The sequence below is a fragment of the Amia ocellicauda genome, chromosome 8 (genome assembly GCF_036373705.1).
Source record: "Amia ocellicauda isolate fAmiCal2 chromosome 8, fAmiCal2.hap1, whole genome shotgun sequence".
Classification (NCBI taxonomy): Eukaryota; Metazoa; Chordata; class Actinopteri; order Amiiformes; family Amiidae; genus Amia; species Amia ocellicauda.
Genome location: NC_089857.1, coordinates 33,121,592 through 33,145,285, shown reverse-complemented (window position 1 = coordinate 33,145,285; position 23,694 = coordinate 33,121,592). Strand labels below are relative to the sequence as shown.

Below are 23,694 nucleotides of genomic sequence, written 5' to 3'. Positions count from 1 at the left end.
ATAATTACATCTGTTCAAGGCAATAAAGTGCTTAGTGTTTTAAGTGTGGCTGATCATCTTTGTTTACAAATCAATTTAAAATGCAATGTAGCATTGATTGATTTCTGGTGCTTAAACTGCTTACCTTTACTCTTGCTGTTGATAATGAAATATAGCTGTGATTGAGAAAAACACCAGCATTTAACCATAAGGCCAGTTTTAGTTGGAAAAAGTTCAGAAAAATCTAACGGGAGTAAATATTGTTGGTGTGAATGTAATGAGTTTCTGTGTGTTCATTGCCAATATTAGAAGACTTCAGTCTTATAACAGCAACATCTCCCCAACTGGAGGATGTTTCTTCATTCATTTCATGAATGGTAAAAAGGCAATTTTATTTCAGAACAACTACAGCTTCCCAGCATGAAAGGGAATAGATTTGAAAGGCCATAGTAGCCTATTTATAATTATTATTGTATATATATATATATATATATATATATATATATATATATATATACATATATATATATATATATATTGTACATATAGGACAGTACGTGATCATAGTATAGACCTACATACAATCATATAACACTATACTAAATATAAACTAATCATATTTTGTATTGCCAACACAATATAACTCGAATACACCTCACCCCCCAAAAAAGACAAAAGAAAATGTAATTACTTTTAAAGATAGAACAATTTAATACACATCATATATTTCCTAATGCAGCAGTCGACCTACATGTCAGAATTTAATGCTTCTCAATTACTAACTTGTGATGCTGCTTCCTAAATTGAGCAGAAGATTAGTAGTGCTAATTTAAACACACGTATAAATATTTAAATTGATGTGCATGGCACTGTTTCATACAAAGGGGAACAGGTCAAGTTTGCAGAGGTGCATTTCCAATAAAAAAGCGTAGTTATTTTTTCAATTACTTGCATTCCTCATACTAGGCCGAGTATGTGGTGCAGTACGGGCATGCAAGGCCAGTGCATTGGCTGTGACCCTCACGCCCCCGGGGTGGGAGGTAGAAATCACTCAGTTGCGAATAAGGCGGTGAAAGAGGGAGGTGTAAAAACAACAAATTATTGCAGATTGAATGGATCATGGCAGCTGGTGATTGGTAGTGGGTGGGTAGGGATCAGGGCTTTATCCAGTTGTTTTTCTCTTGAAGGGGACACAACCCTGGCTGTATCATAAATCTAAACCAAAAATGGAGATGGTGGACCAATACTGTTTGAAATAACGGGGAAAGGGGACAAGAAAATGCTTCTCTTGTCTCTGTACTTATTTCAGATCCAGCGGATGGCAGCCTGCTGTATTTTGTGATTGACAGTGGAATTATATCGGAATTGTCCTTATAGTCGCAATGCATGAACCACGTTGGCGCATGCGTGTCCCGTGCGTGGGGACAGTACGCAATTACGTACTCGCTATGACGCAACATGTCAGCTGATTCACAATTATTTAACCTGACCGCTACGCACTCCCCCAAATGCTTCAATTATGCTCCCATCGCCAACACACTGACAACACAAGCTTGCAAATCCTAAAGCATACATATTTTAACGTCCCCAAGGCCCGAACAAATCACCTTCATGCAAGACAAGACTTGGATTAAACCACCCGTTTCATCTCGCCAGAGTCTTTGTCAATGCGCCCTGTTGTTGTTTTCTTTCTTTCTTTCCCCCTGTTTTGTTGATTAATTATTTAAATGTAAGCATACCGATTGAAGGGTAACTAATGTCGTTTTCTTCGAATGGGGCCCGTCTATATAGATCACTGTGTGGTAGCTCTGCGGTTCGAAAAAAAACCGGATAAGGATGTTGTCTCTTTAAGGGGACATTCAACCCTAATTAACCAGAATTCCGAACGGTGTTAGTAGTCGGCGAAGGACAGACGAAACAAAATGGGAGAGATTCCACTTGTCGTTTTCACTACCAGCAAACGAAATGACCCCACGTTACTTTGATTGACAGCTGAACAAATGTTACCCTTGTTCCCTAGCTCGCTTTGCAAGCACGTCACCGAAAAAGGGGCGTTCCTCACGGGGCGGGGCGCGGCATCGAGCTGCGATTGGATGCTTCTGGTCAAAACATCATTCCCCCACGTGGGGACCCGGGTTAAAACTCCACCTTGCCTCCTGGATTGGCTCTAGGTGTAATGATTGACATTGAAACGGGGCGCGGCTAATATGGTCCTCGATTCTGATTGGGTGTGTTTAATACGAGCTCCGCCTCAGAGCGGGCTGCCGCGCCTAGGGACTACTCGCGGAGACATAAGGAAGTTGTAGTTATTATAGAGACCGGTTTTCTTTGAAAGTCGAGGAAAGAACCACGTAGAACGACTACATTACCCAGAAGCCCACGGGCACTCTCGCTGTTTGTTGTGAATATATAGCAGAATCCTAATGACTAGCCGATTCTAAATTTGGTCAAAGAAGTCACTACAGTAGGCTTGTTGTGAGAGCTGTAGCGGGAGTACTTTGCAGACGTTTCTTCTCAAGTCTCTGGGATCTATTTGCTGTTCCTAAAATGTGTGCGACGGAGAGACACATTCTACAATAAAAGTGTGCAGTTAGAAAACCAGAAGAAGACGATCGAGGAAACAGACTTAAAAAAAAATATATATATACATATCAAATAAAACGAGATCTTTGGAGTGGGGCAAAAAAAAAAAAATCCTTTGATTAAGGTGCAATCCAGTCCTTTTCGGAACACAGATGGGATGCTTTTGATTACGACTGTGACCGTCCGAACATTAAGAAAACGGATTCTAACGGGGATTGTGAGTTAAAACGCAACAACATCGCACGAAAGCACTTGCAACAACAGTGCGCTTGGGAGTTGTGAAGAAATTGACAGAAACCTGTCGAGTTCACATACGCAGATGCACTTCCTGGTGGGTCTGTGAAAACACATGGGAATGTTGCAGCGCGGAGAGAGAGTCGGATACAAAGTGGCGCTGCGTGAAGTGTAGAGGAGAGAGAGAGAGAGAGAGAGAGAGAGCCGCGTCCGTGAGCGCCTTCGCGTTTGTGCACACAGTCCAAGTTACCGTTTCCCCTCTTCGACTATCGTGGCAGGATTAAATACCATTTTGATGATTCGAGACCTGAGCAAGATGTACCCGCAGGCGAGGCACCCGGTAAGTACGAGGGACGCGACGCGAGAAACGCTGCTCGCTCGGCGCTGTTGGTACCCACGCGTGGTCACTTTGTATCAGTTTCCGTGCTGTCACCCGTGCAGGACAATCGCCGGCATTGTCCGGCCACTGCACTGTGTCGTGAACAGCGATTAGTAATGTGTGTGTGGTTTCCTTCACCCTGTCCAGCTTTGATTTGTGCAGATGGATCATCTACCCCATTCGGCGTCTCAGACCTGACAAGCCGATTCCTGTAGAAATGGTGTAGTAGTCCTGGAGCATGTATGCATCGGTGTGTTCATGGTGTTAGTGCCGTGGGTAACCTTTCTGGTTTGTGGTTTTGGAGAGGAAAACCGGTGGTGAGGTTTGGAAATGTGCAGAGGTTTCTCTTTTTTTTTTTTGTGTTGTTGTTCTTGGGTGGATTAGCCTGGGGGGGTGAGGGGGTAGGAGTTGTTTTGCGGAAATGTACTGTTTGTTGGTTTCTCTCTCTCTTTATTAATGCTGCGCTTCAATTCAATTGCAGGCACCCCACCAACCTGCCCAGCCCTTTAAATTCACCATATCGGAGTCCTGTGACAGGATCAAAGAAGAGTTTCAGTTTTTACAAGCTCAGTATCACAGGTAAACTTTTGTTCATTTCAGTCTCGCACAGCACGATTTGGTTATTGGGTGGTTTGAGAGATTCGGTATATTCATATTCATTTGCACGTTAGGGGGATTATGAAACACGATGTATGATTTATTCCGCGATATTGCACGGTGCCCGTTTGAAATCGGTTTACCCGGCGATCAGTCCAGTACAGGTGGTCTGCTGCTGGTTATTGCATCGCTCAGGGTTTGCTTCCATGCTGGAGAAAAAGCCCAGCGGTTTTTCTGATGACTCGCTTCTGTCGCTTATTTGAATTGCTTTCCACCTTCCTCCTTTGCACAGTTTGCCTGACTTTTTCATAGCGCTGGTCTGATGATCATGTAATTGGAAACATTGTTGCACGACCAAAAAAAGAGAAAAACAACCACACAAAAAAGCAATCCCCCCATCCTTTGACATTCCTTTACTCCCTTTCTTCACCATGAGCTTGAACGCGTTCTTCCAGGAACTCTTTATCTAAACACCAGCATCTGAAATGCTGTGCATCCCATCAGCTTCCTTTTAAGGAAACGTAATGAATATATATTTGTTTTGATGGAAATGGGGTCTTGTAAAACACTATCTGAAAGAACGAAATGATTCAGTGACAGGTTGTGTAGGACAGTGTGTGGTGGTGTGTGGTGATGGGGTTGCTGGTGGGTGGGATGAATCCGGGAGGTACATCCACTTATCATCCAGTATTGAATATCATCATGCAATGCAATCCAGTTCCCATCATTTTGAAATGACATAGGCTAAGTGTTCCTGTTGTTGTTTGCAATATATGAATATATAGTTTGTGTAATTGCTCATATGCTGTTATTTATGCAGTCTGAAACTGGAATGTGAAAAGCTGGCCAGTGAGAAAACTGAAATGCAGCGACATTACGTCATGGTGAGTACACAGCATAAGAAATTACTTAAATATTGCATTTGTCTGATTTGAGAAATATGGCATTTTTGCTTTGGGTTATGTAGCAGAGAGTTCTCTTTTTGTAATACAGGTGCCATTAAAATGTATATTTGTATTATTATCTGAAGTCTAACATGTTCAGATTGTGTATATATTATTATATTGCTTATCAACATAACATACCTAAAAGTGAATGTTATATTTTCATAGTGGTTGAGAAATATCTCAAATTTCTGTTGTTTGCAATGCATTTTAAATCTGCATTTCTTTCATAGTACTATGAGATGTCCTATGGGCTGAACATAGAAATGCACAAACAGGTATGCTTTTCTTTTTAAATATTTATGTATTTTGCAGTGTTTATTCTGTTTCTGCTCTCGCTCACTGACACAAAACGGGCAGAAAGCTGAGCATACCTGGATTGATATTGATGTGTAAACGGGGAAGGAAAAGATAGCTAAACAGCTTGTCTAAACCACGTTTCTTCAAAGAAGTCCTCTAAATTGCTTCAACGCTGAGATGTTCTAATGCAGAGTAATTGCACTTGAAAGCACTGATTTGTAGACTTGATATTCGTCACATTTAGTGAGCCAATTTTGTGGTGGTGATAAGATCTAAATTAATTTGCAAGTGAATGTGGCTGTGCATGAACAAAAATATCCATCTATCCAGTATATAAATATATAGTTGACAGTGGCATGCATTTTCATTGTGTTGTATTATTAGCTGTTGGTGTACCTTTTGAAGGAACTTTTAAGATTAAAAATGTTTTATTGACTTACTCTACTATACTGACTATATATTATGTCTTTATATATGATATGTATTATTTATATAAAATCAAAAATTATATAGGAGCAGGTAATGGGGTTCAAAATGTTACTTCCCCTTAGACTGGCCATTAGTTCAAGCTAAGGATCATGTTATGGTAATGTGGAGTCGTGAGTGACTGTTGCTTTCTATTCCCAGATGAGAAAATGTCCAGCTAATATTCTCTGGGGTATAACTTAAAAAACAACTGCTGACATTTATCCGCTAAGCAAATATCTGTTATCACATATTTCTGAATTCAAAGAGCATTTTTTTTGGCACACTGGATCAGACATTTTATGTATATTAGAACCTTCAATAGGTTTTGATTATTTTTGTAATATACATATGACATTTGCCATTATTTCTTTTGATATTAAATATATAGCTAAGGTTGTGGATAATGTACTCAAAGAGGAATGTTGGCAACTGAAAAACCGCTACCTGTTATTTAACTTAAATGTTTATTTTAAGTTGTCCTTTAAATACTTTAAACAGTGCATATATGTTAGCTCCTCGCAGATTATGAAGAAAATCAGTCATTGAGGTAAACATTACTGTAGTTAACGTGCCTTGTTAAAATGGGTACCACAGCCTGTCAGCCCTGGCATATGTTTGCTTTGGATGTTGATATTACAGTGTTCCTTAGAGTTCTTTTGACAATTTGTAGTTGAAGTTGGATAATTTTCAGGTTGTTTAAGTTTAACTTGTTTCCAAAAAATCCCTTCAGTGGTTTATCACATTCTAAAATTCCAGGCTGTTTTGGCAGGCGCCCTCCTCAGCACACACACACAGCCTCTACACTCAGATCTTTTTAAACACAGAGGCATATCTGTCTTTATTTGTTTTCTTAGGCAGACAACCTTGGTTCCTGTACTCTTTGGCTGCCCTTGTAATGGGAAACAGGCAGTAATGCAGGGAGATTGCCCTGCGGCACAATAGGACCTAGTTGTGGAGATTAAGTTAGGCTTATTCACTTATTAGATTTGTGTCTGTGAGGGGTGGGGAGCTGGAAGGGGGTTCCCTTGGGTGACTGGAGGTACGCTGGTAATTGGTGGTCCTGATATTTGAAACTCGCGTGTATGTTTCTCTGATAAAAACTCGAGTTAGTCTTGGTTGCCCGTGGCCAGAGCTTATTTATTTTTTCACCATATTTCTTCCTGGAACAAAAATGATGTCTGTGATGGAGTCAAGACACTGTGACTTCGCAAACTGACAAAAAGGATAATGCTGCAGTATCCATTTCAGATTGATGTGCACTGCCTTTGTCTTTGTGTGTGGGTGTGTATTTAGTTTTTATGGTAGTATGTATGTATGTATGTATGTGTATATATATATATATATCACTATATATACGTATGTGTGTGTGTGTGTGTGTGTGTGTGTGTGTGTGTGTGTGTGTATAGCTTATGTGCGTGTGTCCGAAAATAAATAGTTTTCCATGAGTAACAGAAAAACGGTGGACATTTATTTATAGAAGACAAGGACAATGCATTTTGGCACTAGTCAAATTGAATCTTAATTCAGAACCTCAATATTAAAATAAATAATTTACTCGTATATAGGATAGAGAATGTTGGCTTTTTAATTTAATTTTAGATATGTATGCAGTGTTTGTTATGCATAACCGTCAGAAGGAATACCGTGTTTCTTTAAATTCTGTCTGACTCTCATGCTTTTGTAGCAGCAGGCGACATAACCTTAAATTTAATTGTTTTGCTCTGCCTCAGTGAAACGCTCCATTCAGACTAATGTAAATTTCAGTACTAGACTCGGGCAACAGCAGAGTTGCTGAAATATTAATTGAATAGAAATGAAAGGGCCCGGCTGGCTGATGGGATATCATAGTCATAGCTCTACCAGTCGATCGTAAATGATGATAAATGGCATTAGGAACCCTTTTAGCAAACTGTAATAACTACGAGGAGGAAAGCAGTATGGATTTGCATTATATCTGATACCCTCTAGTACCAAGTGGATTGCCAATACTGCTTGTTTAGCATTTTCTAAGGGCAATAGGAGTATTGATTTTTGACTTACAAGGAACGGCTCTATTTTCACTATTGAAACGTATTGCAGGTTGTTAAGAAGAAATTGACTTGAAGAGGCCTGACTGCTGCCCATCATGGAGCAAATAAAGCAAAACTGCCGAAGCATGGTGGAGCAGTGAGATGGAGGCCCTCAGCAATTTGTTGCTATTAATTTACCACGCTCGACAGCAAATCAATCGGCATCTACTTCATCTATTTGAGAAAATGCTGTCCAGGGCAGATAAAAGGCCCTGCGTGGTACTGGGAATAGACTGGATTTGCCAAAAGAAGGGCAGAGTTAATGTGTAAATAAGTGAAATCAAGGCTGCCTTGTATTGAGGAAGCTTAGAATAATTAAGTAGTGAGAGGTAATAAAATAAGTGCTCCGGAGCTTGAGCAAGATGCAAAAAGAAGTGATTGATCATAGTGCATGCCTGTATATATTTACACATTTTGTATTCCAGGGGTGAATGAGTTTAACAAATTGATTAATGGACAATGAGAAGATGCTAATCATGTAATGTATTTAAATAATGGCTGATAGGGATTTTTTTTTTGTTTCTCCTACACTGATGGATTTCTTTTAAATATATGCTGCAATGTACATGTACAATGATTAGGGCAGGAGGGAAGATCGCAGTACACATTTGTTTTGAGGTCCTGACAGAGATACCTTGAGACTGTAAACAACGACATTAAGTAGGCCTAATATCAAACTTAAAACCAAGCTGTTTACCTTTATTTAAAAACAATGAACACTACTGAAGTCATGATTACCTGTCCCCGGAGCCCACTAGCAACCATGACTCAACCCCCCCAAACTATTGTGTACCCACCAATGTTCAAACCAAACCTACACCCTTGATTGTATTTAAATCAGTTGATGGAGCAATGTTTGCTTTTAAGATGCCTAATCTCAGTTATCAGAATGAAGCATTTATTAAAAGATATGCTGCTGGAACTTTAACTCCTAAATATACTGAGGTCAAAAAAGGCTGGGCAGTAAAAAAACAAAAAAAACAAGCAAGCAAGCAAGCAAGCAAACACACTCGATAAAACCACACTTTTAGTTCATTTTTTTTTTTTTACGGTCTGTGCCTTAGAGTGTAATCTTATAGCAGCTTGTCCCCGTCTTTAAATTAGTCCTCAGATCTCATGTATATTTGTCATTCAGAGTGTATAGAGTGCTTTACAGGGTTACAAAGGTGCTTAAACCTAATCTGGATTTATGAAATCCAATCACCAGTGCTTGTGATACACACAGTCACATTTATTTATGTAAACATGAATAAACAGGCATGCAAGTTCCAACTATTATTGCAAATAGCTTAAACCAACCAGAAAAACTTAATCGCTTTTGCAACAACAAACTTACAGCACAGCACGCAGAAATGCAGACAGCCGCCACATTCCAATGGTTTTGCTTTAGGATTAGATTTGTTTAAGGGATTATGGTATAGTCTTCATGATAGCTAATCATTTATTATTCAGCTATTAGAAGCACGGTCTCCAACCCTAGGGCCCTTTGAACACACAGGGCTGTACCCACAGAAGAAGACTAAAATGTTGAAAGAATGAGGTTGTATTTATGAGCCCATACTGTATAGCTTTGGTAAACCACATACTTGATCATGATGTTTAGTGGCTTTAAGCATCAGCTCCAAAAATACAGCTTGTGCAGCACTGTGGTTTAGATGTCTGTCACGCAGACACCCTGAAGAAATGAGAAAAATACAGTCTTCTGTTGTTTTTTTTTCTCCTTCCTTCAGCTGTCTTTGATTTTTTTTTTCTTTGTTTGAAGGGGAGGGGACAAGGTACTGTACGACAAGATTAATTGTAAGAAGTCTGTATAGATAGCTTGTGGACATTTTAGCATTTCGGTCACTAGGGAAGAAAAGTAATCAGGTAACGGTTGTGTTGTTGCAGTAAATTTCCTGTTGTGTTTTACACTTCACTTGTTTTCATTTCTTAGGCATGTTTACTCAGTGCACATTGAGCTTCTACACATAATGCAGCTAGGGAAAAGAATCACAACAGATAAATGGTCAAGAACAGTTTTTCAAGGCATGCTCATACACCTGCCATACTCACTTAATTTAATTACACTAGTGCTGAGCAATCTGAAAATTAAGTTCAATGCAATATATTTTAGTATTTTTGTTATTTTGTTTTTTGGTGATGGCTTTCTCCCCCTTTTGTGAGAGTAAAATATTTTGCTCGCTCTGAACATTGTGCATATTTAATAAAAGACAAACCTCAATGCATTTGTCTTATGGGCTTGAGGTGATTTTTTTTATTATTTTTTTAACCCAAACTCCCTGTGGCTCAGTTGTTAAAGGAAACCAAAGTATTTAAATCATTATTTAAATAATTTACTGCTTTGTCTCTTTTCTTTAAAAATATGCGGATATTGAATATTAATGGAATTGTGTAAGCACCTTTTACTTTAGCATCCAGCACGTTTGGTCTGCCGCCTGCTAAGTGTTTGTGGGTTGGATTAATCTTGCTGACAATCAAAAGGTTGTGAAAAACGAGGGACTCGCCTCCAGCATCACACATGGAGGTTACAGACATGATGTTAATCAATTACTTATTTATATACCCAAACTTAATTGTCAAACATGTAGCTAAAGGTTTAAGCAGAAGGGAAATGTACGTAATGTTTGATCTTTTGAATTTAGTTTTTGTGTTCATTTAAAAATAATTCTATATGCTATGCTATGAAAAATAAATGCACTGGAGAATTTCACAATCTGAGAAAGCTGAGTTGTTTTCTAACTTTGTTTTGTGACTTGCTCCTGGGATTTAGAGAAGCCATTATTTAAGATGATTATTAAAATAACTAGTGGAAGAGACTGGCTGTTGAACTTTAGTTCTAATAAATGTTTTACACTTGAGAGTGCCTTGACGACTCGCAAACAGTAACTAATTAACAACCCTCTGACTGAGGTGACTTACGGTTTTACTAATACTTCACACTACAAGTTTTGTGGTTCCAATTCACTGAAGTACTTTACTTTGTACTAGACAGGGTCTCTGCCACCGTTATATTTGCAAAAGCAATTTAATAGGAATACTAACCAACGTGTAGAAAGGGCACAAAACTGTCACCTCCACTATCTTTAGTGCTGTGCCAAGGCAGTTGTGCCACAATGCATACATTATTCCCTCTATATTTTAAGTTTTTTTTTTTTTATCTAGTGGATTAATTGTATGTACTCAATGTTAGTAACTGGAGAACAATAATTATTTAAAAGTATAATTTAATTTTGAAACATTGCATCGGTTACCAAAAGTAATTTAGGAGAACATCACTGTTCATAAATTTATTTAAGAACTCCTAGGCATATATGGTTACAATAATTACCATTTTTGCTACTTGGTATACTATCAATTAGTTATAACATGACAAGCTACAATTAAGGTACTGTAGAAGAGTATTACATAATTTTAATCCGACATCTTTTAAGAAAAAAATAAACCAACAAATAAAATTAATGTCATAGGTATAGATCAAATTTACAATGATATGTCTAACTTGCATACATTACATTACAAGCATCAGGAGATTTACAATGAGATTTCTAAGCATTCTTTCCTTTATCTCTCTCTCCTAGAACAGTACCTTCTCTAATCTCATAGATGTATTATTAAATGGTTTAACAGAGAGGAGAGAAAAAAAAAAGTTCCTTTTATACAGTCATTTGACCTTGATTACTTGCAATGTGATCTGTGTTAAAGGCCTTCATAACAAGAGTGATTTGGCACTCAAGGGCAGCAAAACCTGTCCCAGAACTGAATCTTATCTGGATGTAGAAGCAACACAGAAGCTGTTAAGTATATTAGTAAATTGGATTCTTGAAAATTCAGCCTTCCTGATATACTGCTTACACTGCTTTATGCAGCCTCTTGTGCTGAATAAGTAACAAAGCTAATTTCGCATGTGTGTCTTGATACAAAGATTTATGTTCCTTTATAACGAGTGGTGCACTATTTACCAAGCTTAGCCTACAGTGGAACTTGGTACAAAAGGGAACAATGTGGATATATTACATTGGGAGTGATGGAAAATAAATACAAATATTTTGACATGGCATCAAGAACTTGCCATGTTTAAACTGAATTTAAAAAACAATGATAACAAATATCATATATTACCAGGCGTAACATATGAGGTTCACCCCCCTCCTTCTTTTATCCCATTTAAGGGAATGAATGTACATATTTTGGAAGGAAAAGCTAATATTTAATATTGGTGGTTGAAAATAAATATTTCCTCTGCAGAGGTACATGTTCCTTATGTATGAGTATGAGAGAGATCTGCTATTAAATGCAGTGCTTTTTATTTAGCGTAAAAAAAAAACCGCAAATGCCCAGAGCACAGTTGGTGAACAGTGTTTTAATATCCAGAATCTAGTTAATCCAACTCTGATTTTCTTTATTTTGCCTGCTAAGACAAAAGTATGGTTTCAAATCAATTCAGAGTTCAACTAAAACATATACACATACTTAGCAAGCAACAGGATTTGTTTTTTTATGTTTCAGTTACATTAAGTAGGAATCCTTATTTAAAAAAAAATGATGTTCTGTATTAAAGCTTTATTTACATTGAATCCCCAAACCCTAAACCTTATAGGCTACTCAAAATGTATATGAGTGCCTGTTGTCCAATTTAAAATGCAGTTAGTGAATGCATTATTTCACAATCGGTGCAGGATGTGTATAATCTGCAGATTTATAATTATTTTATACAGTAGTGTTATGGAATTAACCTGGCATACCCCCTTATTATATTGAATGCTTGGAGTGGACATGCTGCAGACACAGCCAGTGGATAGGTACAACAGAAAAAATTGAACTATGGCCATTTTCCATTTGCCTTACATATGTTGCCACAGAATTAATAAGCATCACAGAGTAATTAAATGTATCCTGGAACTGTGACATCTTCTAATTATTCCTTCCAACAAAAATGTGATTGTATTTACAAAACATTGTGCAGCCTAGAAGTACAAGGCCTGCAAGTTGGAGTAATTATTGCTGAGGTTTCATCTCTATCCCAATCAATTTTCTGTAGTCAGATATGGAGCTCATTATCTGTGAGTTATAGGACCAACATTAATTTGAATCGCTTCTGTGAAATTCTAAATTTGAAGATTGCATTGCCACTTCACGAAACAATGCATAATGTAGCATGTAGTTCACAAACAAAATGAGATGGTATTCTGGCATTGCTATTAAGTATGCGTCGGCCTAATTAGAGGTTGCTCATTAGTGCTTTGTTGATAAACTTGGTTGACACTTCTCTCAAGCAAAAGCAGCCTAGGTCTGTTGATGAACAATTCGAGCCTACTACAGTTAAGTAGGCGAGTGGATGTGATCTGGGGAAAAGAAATGTGGGCTTTCTTACATACTCCTCAGAAATATAATTGCATTTTTTCTTCTTTCTTTCTCTCCCCCAGCTATACCAGAAGCTATAAATCCAATTTTTTTTTTTTTTATTGCCACCTCCATAATAAAATCATTTTTTGTCCTCATGATTGCGAATAGTATTCCATTGTAAATATGTGACAAACATTCTGTGGGGAGAAAGAAAAAGATAAAGACAGGATGTAGACAATTTTATTTCTGCCCTAGTTCCTTGTGAGGTTTACATGTCAAACTTCTTTGTGTGCATATTAACTGCACTCTGGATGCCTGTAAATTATTTAATGAATGGTAACCAGTAGTTTAACAGATAAGACTACAATAGCTTTGACAGGTGCTACTACCCAGGGCTTAAAATATGAATGAAGTTGCAAGGTTACAAGTGCCTTGAGTGGTGAAAGGATTTTCTTCCCTAAAACGCAGGCCTTCACTAATATTTTTTTTAAGGCAACATCTCACATTTTAAGCAAGGCTGGATTATTTATCTTCCTCCATTATGGATGTTTTTATTTCCTCCAGAAAATGCATTGTGAAGAAATATAACACACTAACACAAGAAAAATGGTTACACCTCTGAGAAGTAACATTATCTGTGACTGCCTGGCTCGAGGAAACTGCTGCATTTTACAGAATAATTGAAACTATTTATTTATTTGTGTTTAATTCATTACTTCTAGTCTTTCTTTTTAAGCGTCCTTTTAACATCTTTTTGTTTTTAACACTTGGTAAAAGTGTTATCGCAACACATAAGAAGAGAAACTGGGTATTGCATATATATATATATATATATATATATATATATATATAATATAAATTTATTATTATTATGAGTATTTTTATTTCATACCAAGTGAAGACTTGCTTAGGTGAATTTTATAAGGACTACTGATCTTTCTACAGCGAGGGCCTGCTTTAATGGACACTGGAGAATATGAAATAGGTAATCCTATGTCAGGAAGAAAGCCGAAGGGACGGAGAATAAATTTGTTGTTGCTCTGAGGCCTAGAATAACAGTACACACTCTTGATAGCTGTTTGGAGGAAAATTATTCGCCTAAAAAGCTCTTATGTGTTGGAGTTATTTACTCCTTTGTACAGGAAATGAAATGACAAAAGAGACAGTATTTTCTTTTCTTTTTTTTCTTTTTCTTTGAGGCTGAACAAACCGCTTCAGCCCCCTTCATTTCAGCTGGAATAAATAGCCCTTTTTATTAGGTCATTGTTGCAGCTGCTAACAGTATCAATTCTAAAGAACCTTCCAAATCTGCTTTAACTGCTGCAAAAACATTAATTACCCCCAACCAGTACCATTCCCCAGTGTATATTTATTAAAAAAACAACAACAAAAAGACAACAAAGAACAGGGGCCTGTCTCCATGACCCATTTAGCCTATGTATTTGACTCCAGGCTTCAGTCCTGGCAGCATTGCTGGCTCAACCAACCGATGGCAGATTAGAAATCCTTATTTAACCACGTGATTAACAAGTTTGAGATCTATTGTCTAAGCTAGATTCATCAGACGCAGTCAGAATTTCAAGTGGATGAATGAAATTCAAATGCGCTGTGTGGCATCTTTTCTCTCTCTATCCCCGTTTGTTCCTCTTTTCTCTCTTTCTCTTTCTCCCTCCCTCTCTCTCTCTCTCTCTCTCTCTCTCTCTCTCTCTCTCTCTCTCTCCAAAGCTGAAAAATACATCTTTGATGAATCTGCTCCTCACCCTTAAGCTGTCTGTCTGTTTCTCATCAGATCTCAGGTTGCGGTTCACTGAGCAGAAGAAAAGATTTTAATAAAAGCCACGCCGAGGGCTGTAATGCATCATTTTAGACCCCTAATTACATTACAATGACAAATATCAATGGTGACAACAGCAATAACCTACATCCTTTAATGGCCATGTAGAGAGAAAAACGTTTGGGCTCATAGCCATTACATTTAGTCTTCATTTAAGGGAAAAAAAAATCTATTCTTATGTATGTATGTATGTATGTATTTATGTATGTGTTTAGTACAACTTGATCCTTTTGAAGATGTTGAAAGTCACCACAGCTCTGGAAAAAAGAAAAAGATCCAAATTAGATGATAGCCCACGTAGAAGTGGTGTTTCTGAGGCAACCGAGTCTTTCAAAAAGAGGATTTTTTTTGCCTAATTTTATTAAATAAATGATCCTTTGTACCCTTCTAATTAGTGTGACCATGACAAATTGTGATTCTATAATCTGATGGTTTGGTACCTGAAGAATCGCATGTTTCCAGCTATGATTTTACAACAGGGGAAAAAATATATAAGTAAACAAACAAAATGAGTGTGTTGAATTTACCATGTATACATATATTAGATCTGATAAAGCAGACATATTGTAGATCAACAGTTTAGAAGGAAAGGCCTCCATTGGGGTGTGTGTGGAGTATTTTCTAGCTAAGATTAAACTTATAATATATAATTATGATATAAAATACTATATTACAATATTATGATTATTATATAAAGGAAACATTGATTACTTGAAACATTACTAAAAGATTGTAATTATGAGGGGGAGAGCAGTTTTAGGGATATGTAACATTCTTAAACATACATAACATCTGTAATGTAAGGTTATTATGGTATTCAGTGTAAAAGACATAAATATGTATAGATATCATACTATAAACAAAGCTTTTCATATGTATTATAACTTTGTTTTAAACAACACATAAAAGGCTGAATGTCCCTAGAGCTTGGAATATTATTTTCTTGTTTTAAAAGACAAAAACAACAACAAAAAAAACAATAAATATTGTAACAAATTTAAAATGTACTTTATATCCCAGTTCCTGAAAATGTAAACCATGTAAATTATACCATTTTCTGCAATCACTATTAGGCTTAAAGTTAAAATTTAATTAGGTACTGCAGGAGAACAATACACAGCTGGGTTGTCAAGTCTCATTCTGTGCCAAATCTAATTACAAAGCTGCTGCTGTGAGACTGTGGACAATTTATCTGGAAAACTTAATAAATATATGAAAAGCATGTATAAAAGCATTTTATTTTGACACTAATGGGCCTTGTTTTTCTGTTTTTTTTCAGGCAGAAATTGTCAAGAGACTGAATGCTATTTGTGCCCAAGTTATTCCCTTCTTATCACAGGAGGTAAGGCCCCAGGGGATGTACTTTTAGATGCCTTGTCAGGTGACACAAAATGGCTATGGAGGGAGACACTGGCTTTGATGTTTGAAGACCTTGAAATCCCACAGTCTACTTCATAGAGTACTCTTGGCTCTAGTCCTATGAACAGTTTTGTTTGGGTTGTTGTTGAAAATGAGCACTATTGTGTACTTCACACATTAAACTCTATAGTTATGTTTATATACTGTCTAATTGGGCAATTCTGCCAGGATGGGACCCATCTGGTAATATGCCAGAAGCCTGCTGATATAAACTGATACAAAAATATTATGAGATTCAAATCTAAAGGAGGGAATGCAGGGCTTTATCAAAAGTATTTTACCGAGAGACCATTTAGGCATCCATTTGAAGTTATTTAACAAAGAAATAAGAAATAATATACTGGTTCTAAGTGCTTTTAGTGAAATGCAACTGTATTCCATAGTCTTTGATTTTGAATATAGATTATGACACATGCAGTAAAAAGATTATCCTTTTTTTAATGCTCATGCTCTAAATCCACAAGCCTTATATGAGGTGATGCATTTTGCACTTAATATCTAAAAATAACAAATGTGGGAAAACAAAGAAGTGCATAGAGCGAATTCTCCATAAACAGTGGATAATATTCCAATTCCAGCTAAGACAAACTGTTTGTCTTCCCTGGTTATGTAGGAGTGACATTTTAACCGAATCTGACTCAGATTTGTTTTGGGTTTTGGATTGTTGGGAGATTTAAAATAATGAAATTAGATTAATGCAGATTTTGTTACCACAGGGGGGGAGATCATAGAGGGTAGTATGGACAGATTTATACCATGTGAATTACTGTATTCTTTATACTGTCTTTTATATATTATGTGTAATTTATTTCTTTGGTCTTGACTGTCTATTTTTGTCTTTATAACAGCACCAACAACAAGTGGTGCAGGCAGTGGAGCGGGCCAAACAAGTGACCATGGCAGAGCTCAACGCCATCATTGGGGTACGTGACCATTCCTCATCTTTGTCTCCATGGAGTCTCGTTTTCTTTATCCTTCTTTGCAAGATGCTGGTGGGGGCTGGTTTTCAATTTCTGAATGCAATTATTTTGTGAGTCACTATTTATATAGAATTTCAAAGCTACAGATGAAATTGTAAGCAAAGTGGATTACAACTATTAACATTATTAAGCAAGACTGCAAATGTACGTATATCTGCTTGCTTTCATCACAGCAGTAAATGTGGCCTAAAAAAATAATAATAAAAACAGCAGTATAGTGATATTCTTTTACATTTTTTAAATTATATATATATGGTGTATGTGTATATATATGTGTGTGTGTGTGTGTGTGTATGTATGTATGTATATATATATATATATATATATATATAAATTAGTGTGTGTGTCACACACCATATACACATTCTGTTACAAGTTAATGTAGTGAATGTTGGAGATAATGCGTACATGGTGTCAGGTAAGTACTGGTAAACCCAGCAAAATGAAATAACGTTTGTACAATTTAAAATGCTTTGTATTGGTACTTTTATTTTGCCAATAAGAGTTAAGAAACAAAAGAGGGAATCAAAGGACTGGTTGTTCACACAATCCAGTTGAATTAAGGTGACACAGTGTTTTATCTCAATGATGCATTAATCACGTCTGCAGCGCTCCGGCAGGTGCTTGCGAGTGTTTTGCATTAGGTTCTCATCCTTTTTTATCATAAAGCTCCAAAAGTTGTATTTGTCCAGTTTGTTTTGTACTTACTATTATTTATGGCTTATACATGAAAGTCTTTTACTTTATTCATCGTATCAAAAACACTTTGAAATGCTAATTATTCCATTTACTTTGATTAAAATTCAAATTGCCGAGTGAAGATGAGGATAAGGGTCCCTGAATAATCAATCTAAAGTGAGGATAGTGCTTCAATTAGGTCTCTCGTGTGTGTGTGTGTGTGTGTGTGTGTATGTATATATATATAAAATATAAGCCATACTTGGAGGTGCTTTGGAATGGATCAGGGCCCTGTCATCATTACACATGCTATATATATATATTGGGACTTGATTTGTAATGGGAGATTAAAGAATTTGGTAATTTTTACTCCGGAACATATAGGGAAATAGCTCAGGAGGAGACTCCACAGTTTACATTTGTCCCCAGACCAGTCTCTCATAGAGCACCTTTGGAACAAGTTAGGGACATCTGCAACTGCAACCTGTTACTGATGTTGTGAGAACAATGTCTTGTTGCCCAATTTGAACCTTGGAACGCTATTTAAGTATTATGGAAGTTTCTATCCAAAGATTATTTGCCAAGCAAGGTATTTGCCATACTCCAGATGCTCCACAAAGGCACGGAGACGAGGATACTTGGCATTGTTGGAATAAATGTTCTATTTAGTGCCACAAAAGGAGTCATCAAGGCTGTGTCTTTGTATTAACAGTCTTCAATCTTCTAGCTGATGCAATGCTGAGATTGGATTTCTGTCTCTGTGATTGAGTCAATTTAAAATTCAAATAAGATGGCAGTATGAATTTGTAATTTGTGCAGATATAGTGTCAGTATCGAAGGTCATAGTTAATCCAGGATTTTTTTTTTTTTTTTTTTTTTTTTTTTGGGAATGCCTGAGATGTCTTTGTCCCTTGTCTCAAAGGTATACAGTTTGCCAAGGACTGTACGTTTACAAATAATTTAGCCTCACTATTAATGTCACAAGTCACACAAAACTTGTAGTCTCTCCATACCACCGCCCTGAAACATTGATGCATAAGGACCTGTGCATTAATCTTGCTGTCTGAGAAGCATTAAAAAACACATTTTTAAAGATGAAATATCACCTAGATTAACTAGAGTTAGGGCTGCTATTGCATGATCTCCACACTGAGTCACATTCAGTTGAGGACAAAAGCAGACATCTACATGGGTGAGGTATTGACATCATTGGTGTGTGCCCCTGAAGCATGGGCACTCGACCATGGGCACATGGGTCTTGAGTAATTGTATCTAACCTATCTCTCCTGCACCATAGCCAGTATCCGTTAGCATGACAGGGGAATAAATACAACTGTTCTGGAACTTTGCAGAATGCCATGTATGGAAGCACTTCTTTACTTTGTGTAAATAGCAGTGTTCTGCTAGAGACGAAAGAAAAAACATTGCATTTGGCACTCTCTTCCCTAGCTTTATGAAGCTTTAGACCATTAGGGATAAAGTCAGTAAGTAACTTTTCTGTATACCTGTAGTGGTGCAAATCTCTCCTTCAGACAGGTCATGGGTAATTGCAGTGGCTCATGAAGATATGCAATATAGGTTGATCTTGTGTATACACTTGGTGTGTGTATGAGTGTTAGGATTTGTGTGTGTGTGTTTGTGTATAGTTTTGTGTGCATTGAAATGTGATATGAAATGTGCCTTTTTTATTTTGTAAAATTATGCTGATGAATCCAACAAATGAAGTGAATCAGTGGTACGTGGAATTTAAATGCAAAATGTTGAAGCTAGCCCGGCAACCTAGAGACTGCTTGTTCTCCTGACAATAAAACAGTTGTGTTTAATGGAATGAAACATTATTATAATGAATTTTTCTAGGGATCATGTTGAGTTTGAAAAGAGCAACAAATTGTAACGTGCAGTTAAACTAACATGTTTTTATAACTGTACTTAAAAAAAAAAATTAATATACTACCAATTTAATGTACTTAAAAAAAAAAAAAAATATATATATATATATATATATATTATTGCTCTATTTAACAGTAAGCATTCATATTTAACCTACTGTTTTAAAAGCAAATACAAAAACAAGGCAATAACTCAAGAACAAACCTAGTGTAGTGCGTTTGTAAATTGTTTATTTTTATTTCTAATAATTTCAATGGGTTTTTTTGTTTGTGGGGTCCCCTGTTAAATATTAATGTTTTCAAGAGTATGTGAAATGTACTCATTACATCATAAAACACAGATTCTTACATTTTATACCCATGATGATTTTGACTATTTTTCAAATCCTCAAATCTCTTGACACAAAACAGTCCTTGTGTAGAAAGGCAATAATATTTAATAAGAAAATATATTACAAAAAGCACCCCTGAATGATTCAAAGATAAAATGGGAATCAATACAGAACCTCTTGCATATTCTAGCTTATAGCATTTAGTATAGTGGGGAGTCTAAGAAAATTATTCACCATCAATTTTCCAAGCAATAACAAGGCTTGGTGGCTTTTTGCCTCTTACCATGTTAAGGGCTTTCAAAATGATTGCATAAACTATGTTAGAGAACAGTGAGGAACTAAAACTGATTAAAATGTTCATGCTTCAATGGGGCTGATGGAACAGTTCATTTGGGCTTTCTCTGCCTCCTGCAGCTCAAGCTGAAATATTAAAATTCAATGGCTTTAAATCTCTCTCCTCTCAGTTCAGAAAAACATTAGGTTTTAATGGGCTTAAACTCATAATTCATTGGTCTGGTCTGGTCTGGAGCAACATGCATTAAATCTAGTTGAATGTTACTTATGTTAGCAAAGGAAGGGATTCAAATTGTTTTGCTCTCTTAATATTGAGAATTCATTCAGGTTTCTAGTTTGTGATATTTTACCAGAACTCCTATTAGAATATTGTATTGAGAGCTTGTCATTTACATCGCGAATTGTAGGCTCAATATGATCACTGCATTGACTAAAAGTGGCTTAGATGTGTTTCTGCTCATTTGGATGGACTTGAGGTAGTAGCTTAGATGGCCAGTGAACAGTTATTTTTTAGTTTTTGCACTGACCATGATTCTGTGCAAGACTGTTCACCACTGGAAAATGCTTGCTGACAAAGCTAGACTTTATATGAACCTTTCTGCAAAAAGCCTTCTTTGTACAGTACTGCTAGAAAGTATGTGAACCCTACATAGGGTGGTCTTTATTTTCATATATTTTATACAACATTACTTTATTCAATTTATATCTATCCAAAACGCAACATTTCTTCCACATAAACCATTCTTTGGTAGATTTGCAGGAATATTTGGGATCATTTTCTTGCTGCAGTACCCATTTTTGGGGCAACTTCAAATGACGGACGGATGGCCTGATGTTCTCTAGAACATTTTGGTATAACTCCGAATTCATGGTTCCTCAACAAAGGCACATTTTCCATAGACCACCATGGTTGACAGTTGGGATTAGGCTATTTTAGTGGAAGGCAATGTTAGATTATGATGTTTTTGTTGTGCTCAAAAATATACATTTTTTACACATTGGTCCAGAGAACTTTCTTCCAGAAGTTTACAGGATCAGGTGGTCTATTGCAAACTTTAGACTAACAGCAATGCTCTTTGTGGACAGCAAAGGTTTCCCCCTAGCTATCCTCCCATGAATACCATTGCCATTCAGTTTGTCTTATTGTAGAGGTATTTTAACATTGACATCAGCAATGATTTTTCTTGTTGCTTTGTGGGGATCAAGACTATTTGTCTTATAGTGGACTGATGGAGTCCGAAATGTTTTGCAGTGGTTTTATAACCCTCTCCAGGCTGATGAATACTTACAACTCTTTTCTTGATGTTCTCTGAGGTCTCTTTAGATCGTGGCTTGGTGTGTTACACTAATTTATGGGTAAGACCAAACTGACCAGGTTTCTTATTTTATAGGAGAGCACTGCCCAGACTATGTCCTGCAGATCTACTCTTTGATTGGTTTCATTTGGTACCCAATTATTTACCCACCTGATTATAGTTACCTACTTGATTGAGCTAATTTAACTTGACTTAACTTAATTTAACTTTATTGTCCTATATTTTTTTCTACTATAAAAAACACATGGAATTTGTAAATATAAATCCCTTCTTTTAATAAAGACTGTTTTTGATTTTAAACAAGGATTTCATAGTCAAAACTTGAAATGTTTTTTACACTAGGGGTTCCGATACTTTAGAGCGGGACTGTATTTAAGGAAAAACAATCCTATTATTTTAGTTTCAAATTCAAACTTTTTTTTTTTTTTTTTTTTATAAACTACAATAGGTGGTTGAGTATATTGGTCTTTGACTTTGTAATTTCAGTTTACTAAATCATTATACCACTAAATAATACTTTCTTGGGGATGTAAGAGAAACTGAATGAATATTAAGAACAGTATGTGACCTGCTCCCTGGCCTCCCCCACCTGCAATCTGTATTATCCCAGGAGATCCTAGATTCCAGATATTATCTCATAGCTCTCTAGGCATCCTGGCCATTTGAAATGCAAAATGCAAAGAAAATGTCATAAAGCATAGAAGAGTATCAACAGTGTCTTAACAATACTAATGGAAAGTGTTGCTGGAAAATAAAATAACCTAACATTCATTTTTTATTTCCTGTTGACATGTAATTTAATGTGTATGTCAGATTTTATTTTTATTTGTAAAGTATGGCAATCATTTTGCCTGAAAGCATTGTTTTCACATTGCAGAAAAAGGCTTTGATTTGATCTGCCAAAAACTGGAAATCTGTGAATGTAACAGGCTAGAGAATGAAGAGGCCAAGGAGGCCTGAAGGAAGCAATTGTGCAGGTGGGATTTTGTCTACCCCAGTATACTGGAGGATCTTATTAAGATGGCAACATTTAATTTGGAAATGGCAAATACACCATTTATAGGCTTTCTCTGAACGATGCCTTGTAAAATCCTTTGCTTCTTTTTGCACTGGGAGCTCACCTTAAAAATAAAAAATAGAAAATGGAATGGTGTCAGACAGAGGGTTCATTGAACAGTGCAAGCAAGAACAGAGGTCTCTGGTGCATGCCGAGCTGCTTATTCCTCAGCCGACTTGGACCCAGCCAACCTCAGTGGCACTTGACCAGTTCTGTGCTGCACCACAAGAGCCCCCTTGCCAATTGAGCTAGTGGCACAGGCCAGATTTAAACTGAGAGCAAATGCTTTCACTTGATGGCAAAGTAGAATCTCATTGATAGTAGAAATAAGGTGCACTTATTCTAAGATGTATATTTTTGGACAGCATCCAAGTTATGTTTAGTTATATAGAGTTAGGAATTTCTCTTGTTCCATTTGTTTTTCTGCAGAACGTGTATTCAGTAATTTCAGAAGGATAAAACCAAAAACATTGTCCCAAAGGCACTTTATCAATAGGTCATTGCTGATAAAGCTGCTTGTGTAGGCTGCAGTGTGCATTGATTTTAATTTCTCAGTGACAAAGTTTCGTGTGGATTCACAATGACCTGTAAGTAACAGCTACAGCCCTGTTGTACATTGGATTTCTTTACTAAATGCACAGAAAACTCCAAACAAGCTGAATGTAAGCTGTGCAAGAGAAAATTAGTGTATCATGGAGTAACAACCATTCGACCACTGTAAATTAAAAGTATGCATTATTTATCACTATCACTTTTATTATTATGAATATATATCATATAATCTGTTTCAGTTCCTTTAGTTGGATGGGTGACATGTTAACCTTCCAGTAATAGAGCACCTTACTCATACAAGTAAAATCAAATGCTTGTAAAAATGAAAACATAATTACAGTTTGAAGTAATATGGGGATGTTTTGTTTATATGGTATACCTGTTAAAAAAATAAAAAAAAAAAAAGTAGGATTTTCAATCAAATCTATACACAAGTAGCTAATGTGA

The 23,694-nt window shown here is 36.6% G+C and overlaps 1 protein-coding gene across 3 annotated transcripts in view; it reads left to right on the top strand.

The window, feature by feature from the left end:
- Nucleotides 1–2,417: 2,417 nt before the first annotated feature.
- LOC136754889 (transducin-like enhancer protein 4) overlaps nucleotides 2,418–23,694 on the top strand; it is a 70,131-nt gene continuing 48,854 nt past the window's right edge. For all 3 annotated transcript variants that reach the window (XM_066711103.1, XM_066711101.1, XM_066711100.1), the window contains exons 1-6: nucleotides 2,418–3,136; nucleotides 3,657–3,754; nucleotides 4,593–4,656; nucleotides 4,950–4,994; nucleotides 16,010–16,072; nucleotides 16,998–17,072. In XM_066711103.1, the coding sequence (XP_066567200.1) occupies nucleotides 3,092–3,136; nucleotides 3,657–3,754; nucleotides 4,593–4,656; nucleotides 4,950–4,994; nucleotides 16,010–16,072; nucleotides 16,998–17,072 (390 nt within the window). In that variant the 5' untranslated portion in view covers nucleotides 2,418–3,091. The remainder of the gene's footprint in view (nucleotides 3,137–3,656; nucleotides 3,755–4,592; nucleotides 4,657–4,949; nucleotides 4,995–16,009; nucleotides 16,073–16,997; nucleotides 17,073–23,694) is intronic.